Below are 25,142 nucleotides of genomic sequence, written 5' to 3'. Positions count from 1 at the left end.
AAATGCTCTTCCTTTTGCTGTACCTACATAACCTTGCTTCTTGTCTGCCTGCAGACGGGTCACTACCCCTCTAGCCACCGACACCGGGGACTCTCCCTGGTCTGTAAGGCTCAATAAACCTATGTCTCGACTCAGCCACCTGATGTGTTCTTTGTGCTTGTGGTGTCTGAGGCACAAATCTTGGAACAACTCAGACTCAGTCTGAACAGTGCAAATTTTTTTCCCCTCTAAGAAGTCCAATAAAGGACTTGAACTACTGGGCTGCTTTTTTTTTTTCAGTAATATTTTGCAGATATCCATTGTTTTTAGCAGTCAACCATGCAGAAAATAATACCTCATGTATCAATAAATTCAAGTACATCTAACCTATGTAAAGCAAGAAATCTGATATATTTTCCTAAACTCTAACTCACTTAGAAATCAGCTCCTTGGTCAGCAATCTATAGGTCATTATCTGAAAGCCTAGGGCAAATGAAACAAAAGCTTTTAATATCAATATGTTTTTCCTCCCAGTATTTGAGTTTAGCGGTAATTTCAAAAATCTAGATCTCCTATCACTAGTACACCAGTATATCAGTACAAAGGGTACTTCAACCACCACTGAAAGTGCACACTTTAATTCTATGTTTATTGTAAACTCTAACAGAGATTGAAAACAGCCAGTAATTGTTTGCCTTGATGTGAGCTTAAATAGCTTTTAAATGGGGGGCTATTCTGAAGAAAAAGGAATCTATTACTGAATAATAATCACACTTCATACTAACTGTAATATTACTTTTGCTCTGTGAAGTAACTATATGTGCAAACAACTGAGTGACACAGAATTGAATGACATGTTCAATTTACTTGGATGAAGAGAGAAAATCAACACTTACACAGTATGAGCATGCCGCACATTCAAGGAACCCTTCCCTGGAGTATGAGATGAGAGAGGTGAACACTCTCTTCTCCCAGATGGTCTTGGTCCCTTATACTTCATACTATGTGACTACATCTCTGGGCTGAGTGGAATTCTAGCATTTAAAAAATGTTCTGCTTTGTTCATATAATGGCAGACTATTTCATCTGATGCTCAATTGAAATGGAGTTTTGATTCCAACGCTGCAAATAAAACTGGCTTTGTTGAATTTAATGAGAGAAGATCTATCACCTTTCAAAGGGATTTTCAAGAGTAATTCTGACCACCCCAGATCTTCGTCTCATGTGCTGACTTTAGAACCTCATCTCCACATAAGAAAGATTCCACTGTTATATCTGTTATCAGCTGCAGCAGAAAATATCACAAATGATTAACTTCAGTTTTTTCCATGTAATCTGTTCTCTAAGTTCTTTGTCTTACTGAGATACATATCTGCAAATGCCTTTACCTATTCAGGCCAAAAATTCCTAATGCACTTTATGAACACTTTTTTTATAAACTCAAACTTGCAAAAGGTTTTGATGTATGAGAAAATTTCCCACTTAACATATTACAGCAGCATCACACAATAAACATGCAAAAACAAAGCCTGTTGAAACAGTAATCCTGTTTTCTGGTCATTAAATATTTCGTCCGGCATCTTTTCTATATACTAGTCATAGCTGCCACTGTTTTATTTCATAATTGTGATAAAAGTGATTCTTTTCAACAGAAATACACTTTGCCCAGGAAGTCATTATTTCCCAAACAGGTACACTTTCTTCTGTTTTTAAAACATGATGTCCCAAACAGGTACACTTTCTTCTGTTTTTAAAACATGACGACCTCATGGTCTTTACTGATCTTTGATACAGAAGAAGGAACGGAAATATTTCTCTGCTAGAAGAAAAACAGAACAAATACATAACAGCCTCCCCACTCCTCTTCAAACATGCCAGACATGCTCCAACCTCAGCTCCTTTCCACTTGCTGTTTCTCTGCTTGGCATTTTTTTCCTCCAGATTCCTGCATGGCAAGCTCTATAACTTCCTTTAGGTCGTTACTCAAAATTCACCTTCTCATGGGGCCCTTATTTAAATTTTCAATCCCACTCTGCATGCACAACCTACTTCATATTCCCTTTTTCTCCTTCATTGTTTTCTCCTTAGCAGTTATCATTAACATATATTTTACCTATTTAACTTGATAGCATGTAAGCTCCATGAAGGCAGGGGTTTTGTCTTTGTTCACTCTTGTATTCTCAGCACCTAGTTTAATACCGCACACAAAGTAGGCACTCAGAGAATATTTGTTGAAGGAAGAAGTGCATTAAGAATGAAGGCCAACACTCGGTCACTCCTTTAAATAAGAGCAACTGCTTGTCTTGCTGAATGTGGGCCAAGTTTACTAATTTTTGAAAAGAAGAAAAAAGTTTCAATTTGTAATGTAAATTTTCTCAATTTGTAAATGTTGACTCAGATTTTTATAAAAACACTATGGACCTAAAAAAACCCCCACATTTTTATTAGGCTGTGCGTTGCCAGTCAACGTGTAATACAGCCTTCAAATTCAGCTGTCTCCAATCACAGCACTATAATAAAACGACCAAAGACACTCTACTCTAAACTAGAAAAGTCAACAGACACTGATTAACTTTTTTCATAGACATCTTCTGTTCTTTGAATTCAGCAGGTAACCTGCAGATAACTTTTTCAGGGTAAGGGTACAAATCTTTCTGCTCCATCATATTTCTCTCTATGTAAGTCTCAAGAAAATATGCCTCTAAATGACAAAACATGCAATCCTAAAATGAATATGGCACAGATAATAAGAAACAGGGCTGATAAGTGCAACAAAAACAAGTACAGTATAAATAAATGCATAGAAAATACGCAAAAAGTTACCGAAAAGCAAAGATAAATGTCAGGCTATATCTATAACAGACCAGCCTAGACAGTCTTTCCCTTTGTCACCTCAATGGTTAAAGGTACTCTTTAAAAAAATCTATTCCTGGCGTGTGAAAACACAACCTTGACAGAAAGTTCTAGCAGGAAATGCACTTGGCAACTAGCTCACTCAGCAGACAGCTAATCTATCTAATCTTAAAAGGCTCAGTAAACACGCACGCATCCATTTTCTAGTGGTTCTTAAATTTCCTTTCTATCAAAATAACCTCCATTAGGGTTTCAAGACTTTCTATACTGCTCTGAAAAGGTTATAGAGATTATTACAATGATTATTAAACCCAATCTAGAAGTGATTTTATATTATAGCCCAGTGTGGATTCTGCATTACAAATAATGTCGAATAAAAGCCATTCTCCACTGTAATGCTGTATGTCAATTATACCTCAATTAAAACAGAACCATTCTTAATCTTTTTTGAGAATTTACAACAAGGAAGTAAATTAGTATTTAGAACTATACAGAATTCATGCCCTCTATAAACTAACACTCATTTATTCAAAATTTAAAAATAGTGTGTATCAGCAAAACTCACACATATAACCAGGGCTTAACTTCAATGTCACCTTAATTTTATTACAACTTTCTAACAACTTTTTCCTAAAAAAGGCATGAAGAGTATGAAAATAAGTGTGACAGTATGCGTTTCTAATTGTCCATCAGTAAAGGACTTGTTAAATAAAATGAAGGTACATTCATTCAATAAAATACTGTGCCACTCTGTAGTACTAGTATGATTTCCATGATTAAGTGCAAAACAAAACTAGGTAACAGAACAGTGTATATATTCTAAGTTCATTACTTCTTTCCTGGCATTATATTACCATTATATAATGACATTTTTTCAAATCAAATCAATACGCACTTAGCAGTGGGTCTCTAAGTTGCATAGCTTCTATGTGCTTTTATTTATGACAGTCTTTAAAAGATCATTAAAATGAGATTGCCTGCAGATTCCAAAACTGCTATGTGGAAAGAAAGTTGAGATCTAAAAAGTGTTTTCAAAATAGATGACAGAAGAAACTTAGTGTTCTAGTTAATATTTTTTCTCAATAAAAAAAAAAATCTTCTCTCTTAGATGAGGTTTTGTGCCATCCTTAATAGTAACATTCCTATATGATTATCAAGACCTACTACTTTGTTCTGCAAAGCATTTTAGGATGTACAGATATGTTCTATAAAATTAACTCAATAAATGTTATATGCATATTTTTCATGAAGAAAAAACAGAATAAAACTGAAATAAACACATCCACATTCCTACCTTCAAAAATTTCTCATTGGTCAATAGAGCAACTTGCTTTTCTGCAGCTTGCTTTTCCACGTACCTAAAATGTTTACCATCCCATACACAAAAAGAGAAAATTAAGCATTCTAAGTATTTGAATAGCATATGGGGGAAAAAAACTACCTCGATTGGTGGGCACATTCTTTCATTTCTTCTGAAAAATAAATTCAAGATGACAGTCACGGTTTAATGGTAATTTTTAACTCCTTAAATCTGCTGCACTTCATAGTGTAGGTGTCTAATCATCAACAAAGGCCAGAAACTCCAGAAACACAAAATTCTGTTTATAAAAAGTAACTCTGGAGAATCTGCAAATTATGTCCCCTTGTAAAAAATATTTTTCTTTATGCCAAATTTTCAAATTCAACAAAGAAATCTCACAATTAAAAACAGAAGGGTTTTAATTTGCTCAAAAAAAAAATGAAAAGGTTATTTTTCCTTTTCCTACTTCAAAAATAACTGGATATGAGGTCCCTTATTTTGCCCCAACCTCTATTATAAGATATGTTAAATATGTACTTCTTTTTTTTACCTCCTGAATGATGGAAGACGTCGGATGTTTTCACATTGATTATCTGATAAAAAATTTATTCTTCTCTTGGCTTCTGGGAGATTACAGCACAGGACACTGAGGGGCTGGGAATAGAAATGCTCTAACAGAGAAAGCTGAAAGAAATGTGAAGATCAAATATATTTCTTATATTTTGGCAGTAAATCTTCTGCTGTATGTCTGCTCAATTTTAAGTTTTTTTTTTAATAGCAAAAGTATTTAAGGCACCAATACATTTGGTAATGTTGCAATAACACTACAAACAATGCATAAATACTATATACATTTAATGCTTTAGGGCTCCCATTTTGTGGACAAGGTCAGAAAATTATAATCTCTGAAGTATATAAGCTAAAAGAAACTAATATAAATAAATAGATTGGCTATCACAATAACAGTCAATGTGGTGGGGAAAGGACTGGGGTATGACCTAAAGGTCTAATTGATGGCCAAAAACTCATAAGAGTCAGTGTAAAAAATGGTCTGCTAAATAAAACACTACAATGGTAGAAGCTTTGCCTACTGATAAAAAAAAGAATGATGAAAAATGACGAATGGCTAAAGAAGATGATTTTTTTAAGTGCAGTTTTATTTCCCAGAGGAAAACATGGTACAGTATCTGACAGAATAAGTATTCTAGTAACTAGAATGCTGTGGTCTCCACAGTACAAGGGAGAATGATTTTCCAGATTCTGCCATAACTGATAAGATATCTCGTAAGACTCTCCAAATGTTAAAAACTCTGCTTTAAGCAACCTTCTCGTGACCAGTTTGGTTTTTCTAGATACCTTCATACTGGAGAGACAGTTCCCTAGATAGTAGACAAAACACATTCCCATCACTGGAAAATAGCAATCCCCATCACAAATTAATAAATTTACATGCTAGTTTATATATCACTCTTAAGATATTTGAGCCTGATCCTTCCTGGGTAAACTGATAATGAATTTCTCAGCCTATAGAGCTAAAAACCAGATACCTAGGCTGAAGTCCAAAATAGTCCATTCTGGAGGGAGTATAGGGCTGTAAGGCAAAGCACCACCCTAACTTAAAAGCAAGTAGAAAATAGAAACGAACTGCTCATGCCAAGTGCTAAATTATTTTTGCACATATTAACATAATCTTGTTTCTTTCCTATATTTTCCAATTACATTAATGTGATAATACATACTCCAATGTTAATGTACTTTTTAAACATAAGAAAAGTAAAAATCAAACATGATAAGGGACTTGCTGGAGGCGAGGAATGGGAACAAGTCACATGAATTATAGCAGAATAATAGATGGGGTAAGAACCCAGTATCACTTAACTTTTTTGTCCAACTTATTCTCAATATCTGGGTCAATTAACAAGTTGGTTAACAGATCTACCTAATAAGGGAAGGACTTCAACATATGCAGAATGATTATATGCCCTCAAGAAATATAAGAAAAAAAAACATACCTTCTGAAGAAATCAGCACTTACACCAATTTCCCATTTATACTTAGGAAAACTGGCCAAATGGGGTCTAAAGATTCTGCCCTGGGCTGGCCGAGTGGCACATTGGTTAAGAACTGGCTTGCGACGCCAGAGGGCCCCGGTTCGGATCCGACATATGAGAGCCACTGACACTGCCCTCTACAGCTAAGATGGTGAACGGCAGCTCGACCTGGAGCTGGGCTGCTGTGGGTTGCCGGCAACGGCTAGGCTGCATCCCCTGCTGCAGTGGGTTACCATGGGCTACCGTATGTAGCCAGCAGCCAGCGTGAGCGGCCAGCAGCCGCTGTGAGCGGTTGTCCAGAAGCCGGTGACTGATCTGCCTCACCCGGAAAGAGCGCAATGATGGTGCCAACTTGGGCCAGTGAAGCAANTCCTCCACAACTAGACTGAAGAACAAAACAACAGCAACTTGTCTGTTCCCCTCCCCCAATGCCCCAATAAAATCTTAAAAATAAATAAATAAATAAATAAAGATTCTGCCCCTTATTAGCTATGTGACCGTGGCCAACCTACTTAACCTAAATGTGTTTTTTCATGTGCAAAACTGAGGATAATACATATTAATGAAACAAACTAAATTACCTAGTGAAGTTCCTAGCACAAAGGAGGTGCTTAGTAAATTTTCAGGAACCTATAAAATCATCTAATCTGATTTCCCTTATTTTACAGATGAGAAAACTGAGACCCAGAGAGATTAAATAACTTGGTTAATGTCCTTTTCTTCGCTCACTTTTTCAACGGTATTTGAGACTAGTCTACATTTCCTACAACTCTTTCTTCTCTTGACTTCATTGATACTCTGCTTTCTATTGGCTTTCCTTTCTGTTTTTAGTCTCCTTTTCCATTGCTCACTCTTATGTCAGTTTGTCTTAGGGTTCTGCCCTTAGTCCTTTCCTCACTCCTCTGCTTTATGCCTCATCCTCATTACATTACTTCAACCACCACCTTTTAATGATAAATCTTATTTCTAGTCGGATCTTTCTCCCGAGTGCCAAATCTTTATGTCCAACATACCCTAAATTAACCATATTCAAAATAAACTTTTCTAACAAACTGACTCTTTTATTTATATTAACATGTACACTTAATAAGTGATACCAATTTCCAATACATGTGCTAAGCTAAAACCTGTGTGTCTGTTGCTTATGCTCCTCTCTTACACAGCCTATTGTCTACTTAGTCACTAGGTTCTGTTGATTCTATCTCATCCTCAAATTTGTTTCCTCCTCTCTAGTCCCACTATCATCACCTTAGTTTAGCCCTTGTCATGTCTTCTCTAGACTACTGCAATATCCTTCTGTCAGAGCTCTCTCCCTCTATTGTTGCCTTTGCCTGGAATGCTCTTCCAATTCTGACCTGGCTAGCTCTTCTTCCTTAGGATACACTTCTGTTCTATAGAATCTCCAGAGATGTTTCTATCATATTACTGACTACTCAGAACGGTAAATGCAGGTTTACTCTTCTGCTTCCTTCATTAAACAGTGAGCAATTTGAAGGCAGAGATTTCTTTGTGCTCTGTATCTGCAGGGCTCAGCACAATGCTTGGCTTACAGCAGGCTCTTGATAAATACTTATGAGTAAATAAATTAATAAAATGAATGAATGAGAAGTAAATTAGAAATTGTTATATCTTAATATCTTTGAATTTCACATATTACTAAGGTAAATAATATTTTCTTGCTTTAAAATATATTTAAACATCTAAATTAAAAACAACAAAAAAACACTTGTTAGCCATAACAGACCACTACAGTGTTTTACGTGGAATCAGAACATGTAAGAAGTAATTTATAATCGTCCAGGAACTGCATATATATGAGGTATTATCATACTGCATTTCCGTACTGAAGGTTACTAATATATAGGTTTTAATCAACTTGATAATTGACATGTGCTCACAATGACTACACTTTGCTAAGATGTTTTAGGTAGTTGCCAAAAGGAGGAAATAATATGAAGTTTTAAACAACTGAAGAATGGGGTCCTTTTTTAGTTTAGAGCATGTTATGAAACTAAGTTCATGAATTTTTTTCTGGTAATTCAAGAAACCTTAGTGGAAAATGCAATCCTGATGCATTTATATGAGAATAAATATGAATGAACACACACATAGATGTGCAGGGAATAGCAAACTATGGCCCTCAGCCTATTTTTGTATGGCACAGAAATTTTTTTTTACATCTTTAAAGGGTTATTTTGTAAAAATAAGAAAAAGAAGAATATGCAACAGAGACCATACACAGCATGCAAAGCCAAAAATATTTAATATCTGCTCCTTTACAGAAAAACTTTGGTGACTCCTCATATATAACATTTCCTAGACAGGCAGCCAGTCCATAAGATTTCATCAGGCTCTTCAAAAAAGGTCCCTTATTCCCCCACCTCCACAAAATGGTTAAGAAGCACTGGAATGGAGGGAGGTCTTTTTTCATTTTGATATCTGATTAATATATTCTCTACATTCTTGCTGCAAGGTAACAAAGCAATAGTAGAACCTAGAATAATATAGCTTGAATTTCCTTATTCTAGATTTTGCCATTTGAAATGCCTTAAGTATCACACTAGTCAGTTTGAAATAGCATGCAAATTATTTAGAATCAGCTTGTGAATTTTGAAATGCATTAGTGTTTTCTTACCTGAAGTCCTTTTATAAAGTTCTGAATTGAGAAATCATGATACAAAAAGATGTTGGTCAGAATCTGTAATACTTTTTCACTTAGTTTAAAGGGAAACTGAGCTGTAAAAAGTAGCTGAAAAAGAAAAATGGGGGGCAGGACACACTCCTTGTTAGTCTTTACTATTCACAAATATCAAGTATTAATAATGAAGCAAAGAATAACAGTATGACACAGTAACTATGAAAGCTCTAACAGTAGCTAGGATTTTTAGGTCAAATATCAACCAAAATTTTAAATTAAATGATATAACAATAACAAAAAGAAGGAATTCATACTATATCTTCAGAATCAAAGTCATCCATCATCCTCCATTCAATTCCTAATTTAAAACAACACTGCCTATCAAATATATAATTCCTTTTCTCCCATCAGAAGCCACTAAAGAAGCTGAAGGCTTTGGCAATTCTTGTTATCTGATAAGGTTTCTTTTTCATCCTTACTGATGCACATTAATGAAGAGGAACACATTATGCATTGTTAAATGAGAAACCCAAAATTAACTGATGTCTATTTTAAAAACACAAAATAGCTGAATCTGTATTACTCAGCTAATTTTCAATGGCCTATAGTAAAGACTGTTCATCTGAAAATGAAGTCATACTAGGCTCTTTAAACAGAAGCATTGTTATAGAAGGCCACCTGAATTTGGCCACAACCAAGCAATGTTTAATAATATAGCTGGAAAATTTTTCTTGAAAGTGTCAGTAAACCAATGGATATAACCTTCATGGGAAAAACTATAGAAATGGTTAGTAAATAAATGAAAGGCTGTTATTAATTTACCTTACACAAGCAACATAAAGCACACCTTAAAGGAGCTGAATCTAGCAACAATTTGTGGAAGGTCAATACTCAAGAACGGTATTTCTATATTGGTAGAAACATAGAGCTAAGGTCTGGGAAAATGTTAGTACAGTATTTATTTTCAATCAAGAGCAGCATGACAGGAAAGAGTCCACTAAAAATTTCTAATCATTTAATATAAAATGTAAGAGTCAAAACACTATTACTGTTACCAGGAAGTCATTAAATTCTAAAAAAATTTATTTTAAAAACCTACAATTTTCCATTGAGTAATAACTGATTGACTTAACTGATAGATACAGATTGATAGATGACATTCTTTTCATAAATCTTACATTTTATCTGCAGAGGCAATACTATACTATGAAAATATTAAAATATGTGAAAGAATATGTTCAATATCATACTCTGAGATGCAGAAATTTATCACTAACACTTATATTCATAATCTATCTTAGTTTTCTTTTTTCATCTTATTATTACTGGTAAATTTTTTTCTTTTACCTTATCAAGTACCGTAGTCAGGTGCTCCTTGCAAGACAAAGATTGGAATAGTTCTATACATAACAGAGATGATACTGCATGAGGAAGCAACCGATGGATGACAATAGGAGATGTGGCAATTCCAAAAATAAGTATTAGTGGAAATTCATGTAGATGTTGACTAGTTTTCAAAGGAAAATACAAAAGTGGGATTTCTTTAGCAAATATATTTCAATACATATTTCAAAATAAGACAACCTTTATTTTAATGCCTACTTTATTAGATACTGCTAAGAAGTATTTTCTAAATACCAAAATTTTCTAGGTCATTCACTTTGCTCTGTTAAAGTGTCATAGAAATAGTGATTTCCCAGATATTCTAGCTCTGAAATCAATCTATTAATGGTTCTTCTAATTAATAGAGGAGGTCCAGGGAGATCAACTGCCTCCCTGTAAGGTTATACAGCCTCAAGCATTAGAAGAGTTATTAGATACCATTCAATTTAACCTCTCACTCAAAGTATGAGTCCTACCTACAGTCTTCCTCACAGATATCCAGCCAATGCTTTAAGAGTTTAGTGACATTAAGTTCACTGATTTTGAAGGTAATTTATGCTATGTATGGACATTTGGAACAGACATTCTGTCATCTAGCCATAATAGAATTAGAAAACTTTTCTTACAACACAAGACAGTTGTAACAGACATTAAAAAATGTTACATCGTTTCCTTGCATTCTTAACTCAAACTTATCGGATATAATTGATTCTTAGCATTAACAGTAGGAACACAAATGGAAAACAGTACTCTGACAGCTACAGCAGGTCAAAGTCCTGCACTATGGCTGATGCTTTTGCTTGCTACCTCCTCTTAGCTATTGCTTTTCAGTATTCTAGCTATATGCAGTTTTACCTTTGTAGGAGTAAAGTGCCTAGACTCTGTCACTGTTTTAAGTTCTTCCTTAATTTTGATGGTAAAAGTAGTTACAAGTCTGATCTCCAAAAAAGTACAGTTTTTCTATCACTATCCTGTACTGCGCATTTTCCCAGCATGTTAAGCAGTGCAGTGTTAGCATTAAGAAAAGTCTTAGGATAGAAAACTTAATTTCAATGAGGGGAAAAAGGCATTATAAAAATAAGTGTATTAGTAAATTATTACACAATATAGCTTTAAGGCGAAGATAGCCATAACTATTAAGCAAGGTAACATACAAAGAAAACCAAAATAAATTGTATCTTAAAAAATGTACCATGGGAAATGCATATCACTGGATTTTAAAATGGTGGGTGTTAAGTTACTTCAATTCTGAGTCTCACAGAATTGCCTTGAAGATACAATGAGATCATGGAAGTAGATTCTCACTAAAAATATTATATAAGATAATGTTATTCACAAAACACTCTTGCTCTGTAGAGCTATACGTAACTCAGGACTTCTAAGGGTGGATAAGTATCAGAAAATAAGAGCTGACAAAAATATCTCAATTTGTAGGAGTTTATCCATTTAAAGGTCAATAACGAGACAGACAACCTTGGTGAGAGACACTACATTTTAAATTGCCTTACCACACTAAATAAAAATGGACTAACTTTTGTCTTTTGATTCTCATTCTTTGTTCAAAAAGCAAATGAAAATCTGATAGGAGGTCTCTGAGTGTTCAATTATAAGAAATTTGATATCATCTTGGTTTCCATCCAGATAGTATTAAAATGAAATTAAATTGCTATTCATTTTCTCTGAAAAAGGTTGTTTTTTAAGTTACACATTGTATGTTTTCTTAATAAAAAGAATTTTGCACAAAAGCCAGGTGATATACCATCTACCTGCTGATAGTTATGAAGTCTTGGAGGACTTTTGTGGTGAAGCTTTCCATATCCTTTAAGATAAGCACAACAGGAGGAGAATGCCGTTGGTTAGAAGTCCTCTTTTTCCCTGGCATTTTTGGGTCTGTCTTCTTTTAAGCCATGGTGGAAAAAAGGAGTAAAGTAAGCCTTACCACCCAAACAAGGCCATAATGTCACGAATAGATACATCTCCCTTTACATTTCAAAGTAACATTATTTCATTCCTTTCTCCCACATAATAAATAGGAACTCTTTCTAACAGTTATTAGCAGAAATCTTTCTGTGTCTGACATGGGAATAATAACCAAGAAGAAAAAGGTTCAGTAAAATCTATAACTCAAATTAAATATTTACATTTTCTGCTACTGAGACAATGACAGGGAAAGCATGAGGAGAAGAGAACAGTCTCTATAAGACTGATTTTTCCGTTAGCAGAATGTCATATTTTGCTTTGCTTTAAGTTGAGACTAGTATTTTTAATTAAAAAGCATAATGGATAATACTAATTGCTGTTGTGCTGATAAATTTCAAGTTGAAAAGCATATTAAATATCACCTGGTCCAACCCCAATATTTTAAAGATATCTGACAAAAATTTCATGTAGTGTTTGATATCTACAAAATCTAAAATTCTGGATCAAATTAAGATATTATAGTAAGCATTAAACCCAGTTTAATACCTATATAAAGCAAAATGAAACTTTACTTATAATGACTTCAGTAAATATATTCATCAGAAAATGTCAGCATAGTAAGTATTTTTTCCCATACTATATGGCTATACAGCATTACAAACTAAGGCTGTGGTTTTTTGAATCACTAGGTTACTCATTTTCACCAGAGACTAACATATAACATGGTAGAATGGAACTTACATTTATTTATCTGTTTGTTAAATATACTTTACTTACAGAGTGTTCCCCAAATATTCTAAATAGAATTACTATATAGAAATATGTGTGTGTGTGTGTGTGTGTGTGTGTGTGTGATTACACACACACACACACATATTTCTAATTGGACTAAGGTGAAAATGGGTACTGGCAGCCTGGTTCTACTGTACAAAAGCAAATACTGAGGAACCAAAGAGATAACATATTAACATTATACATCATTGTCACAGAGATAGAATCCGCAGCAAAACCAATTCCAGATGCTGTTTTTGTCACTAGATGACATTCTCCCACAAACAGAATGACCTTGCAAGAATCTAAACATTTAACAGGAAGTGGGCTACATACTGATAAAAGAATACTTGTTAAATTCTAGGGGCCGGCCGAGTGGCGCATTGGTTAAGAGCTGGCTTGGGACGCCAGAGGGCCCCGGTTCGGATCCCACATATGAGGGCCAGTGACACTGCCCTCTACAGCTAAGATGCTGAACAACAGCTCGACCTGGAGCTGGGCTGCCTGGGTCGCCGGCAATGGCTAGGCTGCAGCCCCTGCTGCAGTGGGTTGCCATGGGCTACCATGTGTAGCCAGCGGCCAGCAGCCGCCGTGAGCAGCCGTCCTGAAGCCAGAGACTGATCTGCCTCTCCCGGGAAGAGTACAACAATGGTGCCAACTTGGGCCAGTGAAGCAAGGTTCTCCACAACTAGACTGAAGAACAAAAAGATAGCGACTTGTCTGTTCCCCCTCCCCCAATTCCCCAATAAAAATCTTAAAAAAAAAAATTCTAGTAGCCCTAGGAAAAACAAGTAGCTACTATTAATAGCTAGTGCTGTATAAGCATATCCTTATTATTAATTGAACAAAACAGTACTATGCTTAATATAATCAATCCTAAGTCTCTTCAACCATATGTCAATTTCCTGGGAGAAAACTGTCAGTTCATATTTACCTGTGTGACATTCATATACCAACTGGAAAGAGAATCCATTGAACAATGTGTGTTTTTCTGGGTGATCTGAACACTTTCCTCCTCTTTGGATTCAACATCTATACAGCCGTCCATTAACTGTGAGACCAGTTTTTGTAAAATATGTTTCACATCTACAGAATATGATAGGTAAGAAAGCTTATCTCCCCTTAAAACAAATCTAACACAACTGAAACTTCTTGATCAGTATATTACATTATTTGGGTAGAATGTATTTTTCTATACTTAACATTAACTAACATAACATTTAACATATTAATGAATAATGTTCACTAGTATCCTTTCCTTGATATTTAAATTTAAATTTCATTAATTCAGACTAACTAGGCCAAAGTTTATGTTTATGGTCTATAACAGAAGTGTTACCTAAGCAAATGTAATCACACGAAAACTATTAACTTTATTAGGAATAATACATATTGAAATTAAACAGCAAAAGGTTTGTAAAGCCCCTAAAAAGATCAAAAAGTGTTACTTAGGTAAGTTATTTTACTGATTACAAATATTCCTTAAAGTCATTTTAAAAAATGTCCTAAGGGCTTTTACTTAATTCCAATCAGTTTATGAACAAGAAAGTAATATAAACACATGAAGCCCTTATATCAGTCTAAATCTAATTTTACTCTATTAGTGTCCACATCTTTTATGATTTAATGGCTTCTGATACCCAAGGTAAGCTCTCATAATGGACTATTTTTACCACGGTGGCCTTTCAAAGTGGGACAATAAAATAATTAGGCTGTACATATGAGCCTATGCATTCTATTCTCTGTTGGGCTAAATAAGAACTCCCTCAATTCTCACTTCCCTGTCCTAAACCTCCCAACTTAAAATGCCTGGACTATTATTGGCAGGGAAGCTGATATAGCAGGGGTGAGGCCAGAATAAAGGAAGCAAAAAGTGGCAGAATCCTGCAGTAGTGAAAATTACTCTGGGAAGCATCACACTTCACTCTGCCAAAAATGTGCCATGCTCTTTCCACAAATAAAAAGAGATAAGGAAAACTTGAAAGAGAGAGAAAGAGAGAGAAAAAGGACTGAATAGATTTGTAACATCTCATCAAGGTTATGAAAGCATTTATACTTTACCTGGACAATCTCTAGCTTGCAATGAAACTACATATGGAGTGACATTATTCTGAAGGGTCTCTGTTAAACTTCTGAATGTTAAATCATGATCTGTTACATTCACACCTGTGGGATTATACATCAATATTACAACATTATTGTTATTAATTTAATAACAAAGCTATTTAACATGCCAAGTAAAAATATTTTTACAACATGATTAATAACAGAAACTAAGAAAATATACTGCATAATTGAAAAGATCTCCATTAACAACAGATATCTAGGTAAACACACCACTTATTTGTTATGAAAGGTATTTAGCACAATTTCTCCTTAAAAAAATTTGCTGGGGATGTGTAGTCGACCCTTGAAAATATCTTACAAATAATTACATTCCTTTGTCACATCCATAAAGAGCCCTTTAAAATCATTATTCCAAAATAAGAGCTAAGGATTCCAGCCTTTCTGTGACCCTGACTTAACAACTAAGGACAATTCAATCACTATTTATGATACTATTTATGACAGTAGTAAATATAATAAGTAAAGTAGTTTTAGTTTTCATGCTCTGCATGCCGTTATCAGAGTTGAGTGGAAATTTTCCCACTACTTTAAAATTTCTATTAACTTCCCTAACATCACAATCTGTAGTTTTTAGGCAGGTGACAGCAGCAGACATCTTGAAACTACTCAGACTTGCTACTATAAAACTTCTACTGCTTGGAAGAGAAAGAAAGGGTTTAAAATCATCCAGGCCACCCATAAACAACATTTGTTTTTTTCTAGGGGAGCCAACAAATAAAAATGTTGGCAGGCTATTTTTAAATGGACATATACATAAATAAACATACATACATACGTACATACATACAAAAAGACATACAACTTTTAGAAAACAAAAAATGTGCAATTGTACTTAAGTAGTATCTTTGAGTACAGATTTTCAAGTTATCAAAATGGTATTATTAGCATGCATTTTGGTCTATGATTGTGATTCTACATCTCTGAACAAATTTAGGAGGTTACTAAAACACTGGCTTATCTTGTCTGACTGACTTTATAAGCTATTTAACACTTTGTTCCTTAAGACAATGGGCTTCTCTACTGGAAAGGAGATAATCAACAGTGTCTTTAACTGGAAAATTGTTCTCAGACTAGTGACTCTGAAATATATGATTTCCATTAGCTTCCTTTCTCCTTGTGGCAGTAGGCAGAGAAGGGATTTAAACAGTGCTCTCACAACCATCTATCAGGCCATCCCTCTTGATTGTGTTTCTCTTACTCCACCTCCAACTGCTGTAACATGGCAGTAGAGAAAGAAAGCACCCAAAAGTACAGGCCAGCCATCACTGCTTCTCATCCATAAATTGAAGGGGTTTTTAAATTCAGTGGCAGGCTGTACTGAAAAGTTGGTCCACAGCATTACAAAAATCATGCCCTTCAGTCTTATTACTCAGAGTGGTCCTGGGATGAGCAAAATGGGCATCAGCTAGAGACCTGGTAGAAATGAGGTTTCAGGCCCTTCCTCAGACCTATTAACAGAACATTTGCATTTACTAAGATCCCCTGAAGGTTATCTGTAGTTACATTAAAGTTTGAGAAGTATAGCCCTAAATATCAGGTAGGTAATGAACAGTATTAGGCAGCATTAAGCACAAAAATTAATTTCTTATCTCAGACCTGCTAGTATAACAAATCTTGCATAAATATAAAGTTGCAAGTACAATGAAGAATTAAGAATCCAAATAAATTCAACTTTCTTTTCTAAAGGAATGAAGAAAATTTGCTAGTATTCCACAGAAAACTTTCCATTATCCTACAATCCAGATGTTTGGTTAAAATGGGATATTAATGATGGATATTTAAGTACCTAAAAATTTACAACCTGCAGTCTGGAAAGCAATTTATATATAATTCATCCAAACTGCCTTCTGAACAATTAATATTAATACAATATTATGAAACAATCCAAGACTGAAAAACTAAGGACAGGGAAATAAAATTAAGGTCACAGAGTAATCGCACTGAAGGCATGATAAAAAAGTATAAACATCCAATCTATTAACATACTAGTAGTTTATTTACTACCAAGTTAAAATCTCATATATTTTCACAAAATAACTAAGGAAAAAAGGGTAACACAAATATATTTCCCCTTCATTTTTCAGACAAAAAGTTGAGGAGGGTACTAGCTAACCCTAGCTCAACTTCTTTTAATTTACAGATGCATACTCAGTATAAGGAACTGTTATTGGTTTTGAAAGTATATGCCTAACAAACTATAATTGGTTTAATTCTGCAAGTGAAAGAGACAAAACAGGTTTATCAGAACAGGTTATACCCCACTATTCTAAAAACAAAACCACCAACTAAAAAAAAAACACACGTTACATACCTAGAACAAGAGCAGCAGTTGGAATTTCTCTGAGTTTTATTTGACAGCCCCAGTCTCTTGAATTCTTCTGGAATCCAGAATGAGACTTTTGCAGAAATTCGATTAGACTGTCAAACAGGTTTTTATTTAATTCCTCTTGCAGTCGCTATATAGAACACACAAAACTTTATGGATTATTATTACTAGTAATCTGATGTCTTTCCAAGTTTGGGAAAGAAAATTGTCATGAATTCAATTCCAAAGATTACGTATATGTAAAATTACAATCATGATGAAATATAATCATGATGAAATAAATTTTTTTCCTTAAATCTCCAATGATCAGTGCTTTGGATTTCCTCATTATGGAATCTCATTCATTCATTCAACAAACACTGACTAACCACCTTGCAAATGAAAAATAGTCTCTACCCTAAAAAAGTAAAGAAAAAGAGCAAGAACACTTACCAATTAAAATACATTGTGTAGAGTGCTATGATAATATAGGAACAAAGAGTAGGACCATCTAACTTCAGTTGAGGAGTCAAAGCATTAGAGTAGGTGATGGAGGGGGTGATGGTAGGTAAAAGTCAGAACGAATGGGGAGTGGAGGAGTCAAATAACAAACTTATCTGGGGAACCACAGATACAGCTAAGCATAAAGAACAAGAGAAGTGGTAGGGAATGAGACTGGACAAATAAGCAAGGGGCTAAACCAAGAAAATAAATATTTGATGTTAAAGGGTTTTGATTTTATCCTGTAGGGAGAACCGCTGAAGGGATTTGAAGTAAAGGCATGATTAAATCAGGGCTAAGACGGGTTGATCTGGCAGCACTGCAAAGGCCAGAATTGAGAGGATCAGAGAGGCTGTACTGACAGTGAGGCTGGAAAACCCTTGTAGCCTGCCCAAACGAAGGACTTCTCTAATTTGGCCAGTGGTGCCACAGGGACTAGTGACAGACGTGCAGGGTTTTACATCAGAGGCAGAGATCAGTTAGGACAATCCAGGTTAAGAAATAAAGAGGACCTACACTGGAAACCACAAACTCAAATACGTTCAAGGGTCACATGGAACATGAATGAGCAAAGCCACTAGGTATAAAGCAATAAATAATGGTTGGAAGCAGTAGTAAAGTTGAAAATGAATAACCCTCCCAAGGCATTAAAAAACAAAACAAAACAGAAACCACTGTTGGTCAAACAAAACAAGTCCACTCAAGATGTTAGCCCTATAGCTACAAGTCTGCTATAGTGAAGAAATTTTTCAGAGCTGAAATATAAAGAACATGGTAACTGGGTATGAGGATGAGAGGGTGAAGTAGTTTAGAAATAGCTAGACTTCTTACTTGTGTAACCAAATGGATAATTTAAAGAGTACCACCATTTCAGTGGTGTGAGGATATGTAAAGGACCCCTTGTCTTTATAGCTATCATTATAAACATATGTTCCAGTACCTGAAGCTATGCTTAATGCTTGGAACATGAGGGGTTTTTTAGTATATACAGATTATGCTTGACCAATATTACTAATATTTCATCAAACTCTTGTAAATTGGTGGAAAAGAAGATGGGAGGCAACAATCATGAAATTTATAGTATTAGACATGTTATTACAAAAAATATTCACCTCAGCTTCAGATTTCATCTGCTGCCATACCAACTGATATGTTTCAAATCGAAGCTTACTGTCCTCAGACTCATTTTTCTCTTTATTAAAATAGTCCTCTAAAAACACAGAAAGAAATGTCAGTTTCTCTTTTTATATAAGTTAGAAAATCTCTGTATAAAGTTACATAGTAGGTGATGAGGTTGAACTTTTTTATATGTATCAAAATATATATGTATATCTTTTATATTATTTAATTTATATTAGTCTTATTTATATATCTTATATTCTTAACTATATTAACTGCATCTGTAAGATTAAAAATCTTTAATTTTTAGATTACATTTCTATCATTTACTTTTGAATTTCTAACAGTTTTTATTTAATGGTTTTGATTTAAGGTACATACATTTATTATTAACATATTTTCATTATTTGCTCTTATCCTAAGGCCTTGTATGTTTTGCTTCAAATATCTGCTTTGAGCTCTCCTTTATTAAGGAGATTCTTACTACTACTATTCTTGTTCATTTATTCAACTGACATATTGTAGTTTAGCCGAGCCTTTTTTAGTCTGTCTGTATTATTTTATATACTTTTAAAATGTTTTCCTCCAAATGGTTAGCCATTTATCAAAACACCATTTATTGCAACGGTTTTCTAACTTTTTCAACCATGATCCACATTAAGGAATGTGTTTTACATCAGAATCCAACACACATACACATAACGGAAATGAACAAAAGTCCCACAAAACAATGCTTATCCTCATCATACGACAGCAAATGTTTTCTATTCTGTTTTTTGAAATTCTCATGACCCACTAAATTGATTTCATGACTCATACGTCAATTATATATAACCTTCAGTTTGAAAGACACTCATGTATTGAATAATCTGTAACTTCTCTACTGATTTGAGATATCCTTATCATCTAAATACTGATATATACACTTGCAACTATTTTTGAACATTTTAGTTGTTCTACTGAATCCAATTCTATTCCCATACCAGTCCTGAACTGTTTTAATTATTGTAGTTTTGTAGCACATTCTAATATTGAATAAATCCAAGTCTTCCTCCTACCACCACCAAACATTGTCATTCTTTTTCAAAAAATTTAAGCCATTCTTTTACATTAATTTTGTCATTTCTCAAAAATAATTACACTGGTATTGTGACTGGATAAAATAAATTCTATAGATTGATTTGGGGAGAAATGACATTTTTAATGTTAAAAATTCACATCCAAAAACACCACAGTCTCTTCCTTTAATTAAATATTTTACATTTCTTATAGTTTTCTACTTTCCTTCATATTTCTTATTGTTTACTTCTAGGTATTTGATTGTAACAGCCAAACTCTCATGATATTAAATAATAATTGAAAACTACACATTTTGTTTCTGACTTCACAGAGCTGCTAGTATTCTACCATCAAGTTTTAATGTTAACTGATAGTTTGGAATAGAAATTCTCTTTCATGTTAAGGAACTTTCTTGCGAATCATAGTTGACTCAGAGTTTTTGGCAAACATTGATTTTTAACTTTTATCAAAAGGCTTAGAATATACTGAACTCATCATATGGTAAAATGATAGACAACGTTATAGTATAAAATAAAAACAAAAAAAGGAGAGGTTCAGAGGTGGTGGCCACCCGGGTCTGAGCCCTGAGTGCCTAAGGCCCACTGATGTATTTTTAATGTAATAAACGTTTATTGAGCACCTCAAAAAAAACAAAAAACAAAAAAGGGAGATACACCATTACTAAGAGACAAAGCAGAATAACAAGGTAGCCTTAAATAGAAAAACAGTCATTTTACTTTGAAAATGAGCAAAATCGTAAAAATGTTAAAGTGGCAAATCAAGACATGATTTTTTTTATGTGCTGAATAATGCTGCATTAAAATACAGTATATATAAAAAACAAAACTGTTAGACATTGGGAAACAAAAGCAGTAGGACACTTGAACCCATTACCATGACTTCTCTTGTTTATCGATCAAGGAAGTAGAAAATAAGCACTAAGAGAAGCTAAAGAATATAAGCTCTCACTGCTGACAGGTTCCCTCCTGCTCCTACCCATGGTGCTTTACTTCAGTGTGAACATCTCCTATAGTGCCAGTGCCACTGCCAGTCTCCCTCCCTCCCTCCCCTCTCCTCTCTCCTCCCCTCCCTTCTCTTTTCTCTCTCTCTCCCCCGCCCCCCCCACCTCCCTCCTTCCCCATCCCTCTCTCCAGAATACTGAGGGAGAGTTACCAGTCTTAAGTATATACCCAAGGGTCTCCAAGTCAGGGGACAGGGTAGGTGGAGGCACAATGCAGAGCATCGTCCTATTTCTTCAGGTAATCTTGTTTCAAGAATTGAAGCCAGCGGAGGCAAGTGCTAAAATCTAGATATGTTTTTCTCATTCCTGCTCTATCCATATTAAAATCAGGGTCATTTCCTCTAAGATCGTCATTATTATAACAGTATCTGTTGGTCTTAGATTAGCATGATGAAAAAATATATAATGCACTTCAAAGCAAAATCCAAATTGTACAATTGTACGTATCAGGTTTACTAATACTAAACACTTTAAACAAATCTTAATAAATTATGGCTGAAAATCAATACAAAAAGTTCTAAGCAAAAATTCACCTTGTATTATGAGAGGTATTAAGTAATGGTTAGACTATGTACTCTAGAATCAGACAGCTTGGGTTCAAATCCCAGCTCTGCCACTTACTAGCACTATCACTGAGAAAGTTTTTTATATGTCTAAGTATCCTCATATATTATAATGGAGATAATAATAATATATTCCTCATAGTTTGCTGAGAGGATTAAACAAATTAACACATAAAGTGCTAGAATAGTCTGGCACATAATAAACACTCAATAAATATGAGCAATTTTATTAGTTATAATGACATTGCTGATGATATCAGATATCATTTCATGCTATGTATCATTCATGGTTAATGGAGGGACACTGTCTTTTCTCTGAAAATGAACTATTTCTAGTTAAGTTTAGCAATCTCCAACAACAAAAATATGTTCTTAAGTCAATCACTGAAAATAACTTATAATGTAGCTATTCTTTGTTCATATTTCCAATTCCATCACTGTCAGTTTTCATTTTCAGGGGGAGAAGAACACGGAAAAAACTTCAGGTTTCTTTGAGATTAAGTCTGTAAGGGTGTAAAGCTTGGGATCACTGTTTAGTCTCTTAATGAGAAACTAGATTCTTATTACGAGTTATACCTCCTACCCTCTTTTCCCCTCAATATGGACCATTATTTAATTATTTGCTGTTAAACACAGGTCTCTTATCTAGCTGGTCTCAAAATGAAGGATTAATAATGCCTTAACCCTCTATCAGGCGCAACTGATCTCACAGATTCACTGCACACAAATTTTCAAATATGTAACAGTTAAGTACCGTGACTCATCGCTTCCGTATCTTCCCCCTCTACCGTAACCTATCGCCAGTCGTATTTGTGACTCAGTACAGAAAGACGTATTTCATAGCGGTATCTTTATGTGCAATGAATCTGTGAGATCAGTTGCGCCCGACAGAGGGTTAAGGCTTGTATGTGATGATTTAGAAAAACTCTATTCTAGATATTCAAGTTAGAATTCCTTAGTCAAACAATGGTGTAGTTCAGTTTTTCTCTTTTAAAACTAGTGCATGAGCATGCTTACTCCACATCATAATTTTTCCATCAGAATTAAGCTTCACAGTGCTGAACACCGAATAGTAATACTCAACCAGCCTGTGAAAAGCTTTACAAAAATACCAATACCTGGGTTCCGCTCCCAGAGACTTTGGCTCAATTAGTCTGGGTTGCGGTGTGGGCACTGGTATCTTTAAGTTCACCAAGTTGAAATCTGAAATAAGGTCAATAGATTGTACCAATGTTAGTTTCCTGGTTTTGATACTGTACTATAGTTATGCGAAATGTTACACTGGGGATAGCTAGGTGTACAGGTGAACTCTCTATATTCTTTCTTGCAACTGTATGTGAATCTACGATTATATCAGAAAAAAAAACTTTTTTTAAGTTCCCCAAATGATTCTAATCTGCAGCCACAATTGACAATCAATGCAATTAACTTTCTGACTGACAGTAATATTGTAATTTATTTGAAGTCAACCATTCTTAACTTGATCACTAAACAGATACTCTGAGATTAATGAAGTGAAGACAGTATCTTTTTTTTTTTAAAGATTTTATTGGGGAATTGGGGGAGGGGAACAGCATTGGGGAATCAGGAAAGGGGAATAGACAGGTCGCTGTCCTTTTGTTCTTTAGTCTAGCTGTGGAGGACGTTGCTTCACTGGCCCATGTTGGTATTATCATTGCGCTCTTCCGGGCTGAGGCAGATCGGTCGCTGGCCATTGGACGGCCGCTCACAGCGGCTCACAGCAGCTCACGCTGGCTGCCGGCCGCTGACAACAGCTGCCGGCCACTCACAGCAGCTTATGGCAGCCCACTGCAGCTTCACTGCAGCCTACGCCGTTACCAGCGACTCACAGCAGCCCAGCTCCAGGTCGAGCTGTTGCTCACCATCTTAGCTGTAGAGGGCGCAGCATTACTGGCCCTAATGTGAGATCCGAACCAGGGCTCTGCTGCCCAGAGCTGGTGTCCCAAGCCAACTCTTTAACCAACGCACCATTCAGCTGGCCCGAGTATCTTTTTTTATAATGTAATTTTATTGAGGTATGATTTACAAATAATAAAATGTGCCCATTTTAACATGATATGTCCTAACAAAAGTATACAATCACATAATCACCCCCTCAATCTAGGGAACATTTCTCTCCCAAGAAAAGTCCCTCCTGCCCTTTTGCAGTCAATTCCTCCTACCTCACCTCAGGGAGCCACTGAGATTTTTAAGACAATCTCTTTTAAAGAATGATGACATATCTTTTGAAGGAAATTTACTTTCCAATTTGCCTTTTGACGGTATTATTTGTATTCCCTTTTAGATTAAAACCCTGGGGTGTACATTTATCCCTTTGACCTATACCCTGGAACACAACTCCTACATCAACATGGTATGTAAGCCGAGCTTAGAAAAGAGAAATACTAAATTCAATTACTAACTCAAGATTTGAGGAGGAAAACTAAGAAATTTGATATTAAGACATCTTACCTATTGGCACAGAGTTCTTTCTTTTCTTGAAGTTTGGCTTAAACACAAAGCAACCCTATAAAAAAGAAAAAAAGCATAAAGTCAAAGTAGCCAAGGAGCAGATAAATCTATTAAACTATTTTACTGATAAACAGAATTTTAAAAACAGTGTTTCTTTAAAGTGCTAAGAAATCATCTCTTTTCTATCTGAATTATAGAAGGAAAACTCTTTAAACAGTATGAGGACTGTCCATTTCTTTCTCCTCCTTCCCATCTTTGTTTTTGCTCTTTGCAACTTGATCTAAGAGGCAAAGAAAATAAGAGCTGATGAAATTTAAACTCAGAAAGATTCCATTTGTCTAAAATTTAGAGAACATTAATACTACACATTAAGATCAAGAAGATAAGGGCCCGCCCAGTGGCCCAGTTGGTTAAGAGCTCCCTCAAGAGTGCGAGCTCTTGAGCAACAGCAGTTTGAGTCCCCGCCCGAGCTGAGCTGCCAACAGGTGGCAAGATGGCTCAGCTAAAAAAAAAAAAAAATGAAGATGAAAAAATGGTGACGCTCTCTCATCTCAAGAGAAGTATTTTTTAATTAAACTCCAAGTACCTTCAACTGTGATAGGCAATAGATCATTCTGGCTATCATTTCACCTTTCTTCATCTGATAAACTTATTCAATTGTCCATTACAGTGCAACTCAAACCCACCTGCTCTGGGAAACCTTCCCCAATTCTCCAGTCAGAATTATTCTTTCTCCTAAGATCTCATAGTACTTGAGTATCTTTATTTTGCATTGTTTTAAATCACTTTCACTGAATGTAAGTTATTTAGGGCTTGTCTCTCCCAAATCGTTTGTAAGCACCTTCAGAGCACAAACTACGTTTAGTTCGTAATCGTTTCTCCAATGTTTAGGACAGTGTTAACATCTACATAAAGGCAATCAGTATACAGAATGACTGCTTGCCAAGTAATTTTCCTGGTAATTTCCTAGCTATATTTAGTTTTCATGTTATTATATGACTAGTGATACAAAGCCCTCAAGCTACTGGTCCTATGTTTATTCTAACACTCCTAAAGTCATGCATGATAGGCAGCTTCTTA

The 25,142-nt window shown here is 35.0% G+C and overlaps 1 protein-coding gene across 3 annotated transcripts in view; it reads right to left on the bottom strand.

Moving 5' to 3' along the window:
• The window catches only part of ORC3 (origin recognition complex subunit 3), a 53,764-nt gene that overhangs the window by 27,671 nt on the left and 951 nt on the right, over nucleotides 1-25,142 (bottom strand). For 2 of the 3 annotated variants that reach the window (XM_019661704.1, XM_019661707.1), the window contains exons 2-11: nucleotides 24,063-24,117; nucleotides 18,941-19,038; nucleotides 17,334-17,478; nucleotides 14,957-15,061; nucleotides 13,830-13,981; nucleotides 11,971-12,101; nucleotides 10,169-10,328; nucleotides 8,819-8,932; nucleotides 4,683-4,816; nucleotides 4,127-4,190 (exon numbers count right to left, since the gene is read on the bottom strand). In XM_019661704.1, coding sequence (XP_019517249.1) covers nucleotides 4,127-4,190; nucleotides 4,683-4,816; nucleotides 8,819-8,932; nucleotides 10,169-10,328; nucleotides 11,971-12,101; nucleotides 13,830-13,981; nucleotides 14,957-15,061; nucleotides 17,334-17,478; nucleotides 18,941-19,038; nucleotides 24,063-24,117 — 1,158 coding nt within the window. The remainder of the gene's footprint in view (nucleotides 1-4,126; nucleotides 4,191-4,682; nucleotides 4,817-8,818; nucleotides 8,933-10,168; nucleotides 10,329-11,970; nucleotides 12,102-13,829; nucleotides 13,982-14,956; nucleotides 15,062-17,333; nucleotides 17,479-18,940; nucleotides 19,039-24,062; nucleotides 24,118-25,142) is intronic. The other variant, XM_019661705.1, reaches the window with a different exon arrangement.

The sequence above is a fragment of the Hipposideros armiger genome, unplaced genomic scaffold, assembly GCF_001890085.2.
Source record: "Hipposideros armiger isolate ML-2016 unplaced genomic scaffold, ASM189008v1 scaffold_358, whole genome shotgun sequence".
Classification (NCBI taxonomy): Eukaryota; Metazoa; Chordata; class Mammalia; order Chiroptera; family Hipposideridae; genus Hipposideros; species Hipposideros armiger.
Note: the sequence above shows the minus strand (reverse complement) of the source record. Positions and strands in the feature narration are given on the sequence as shown.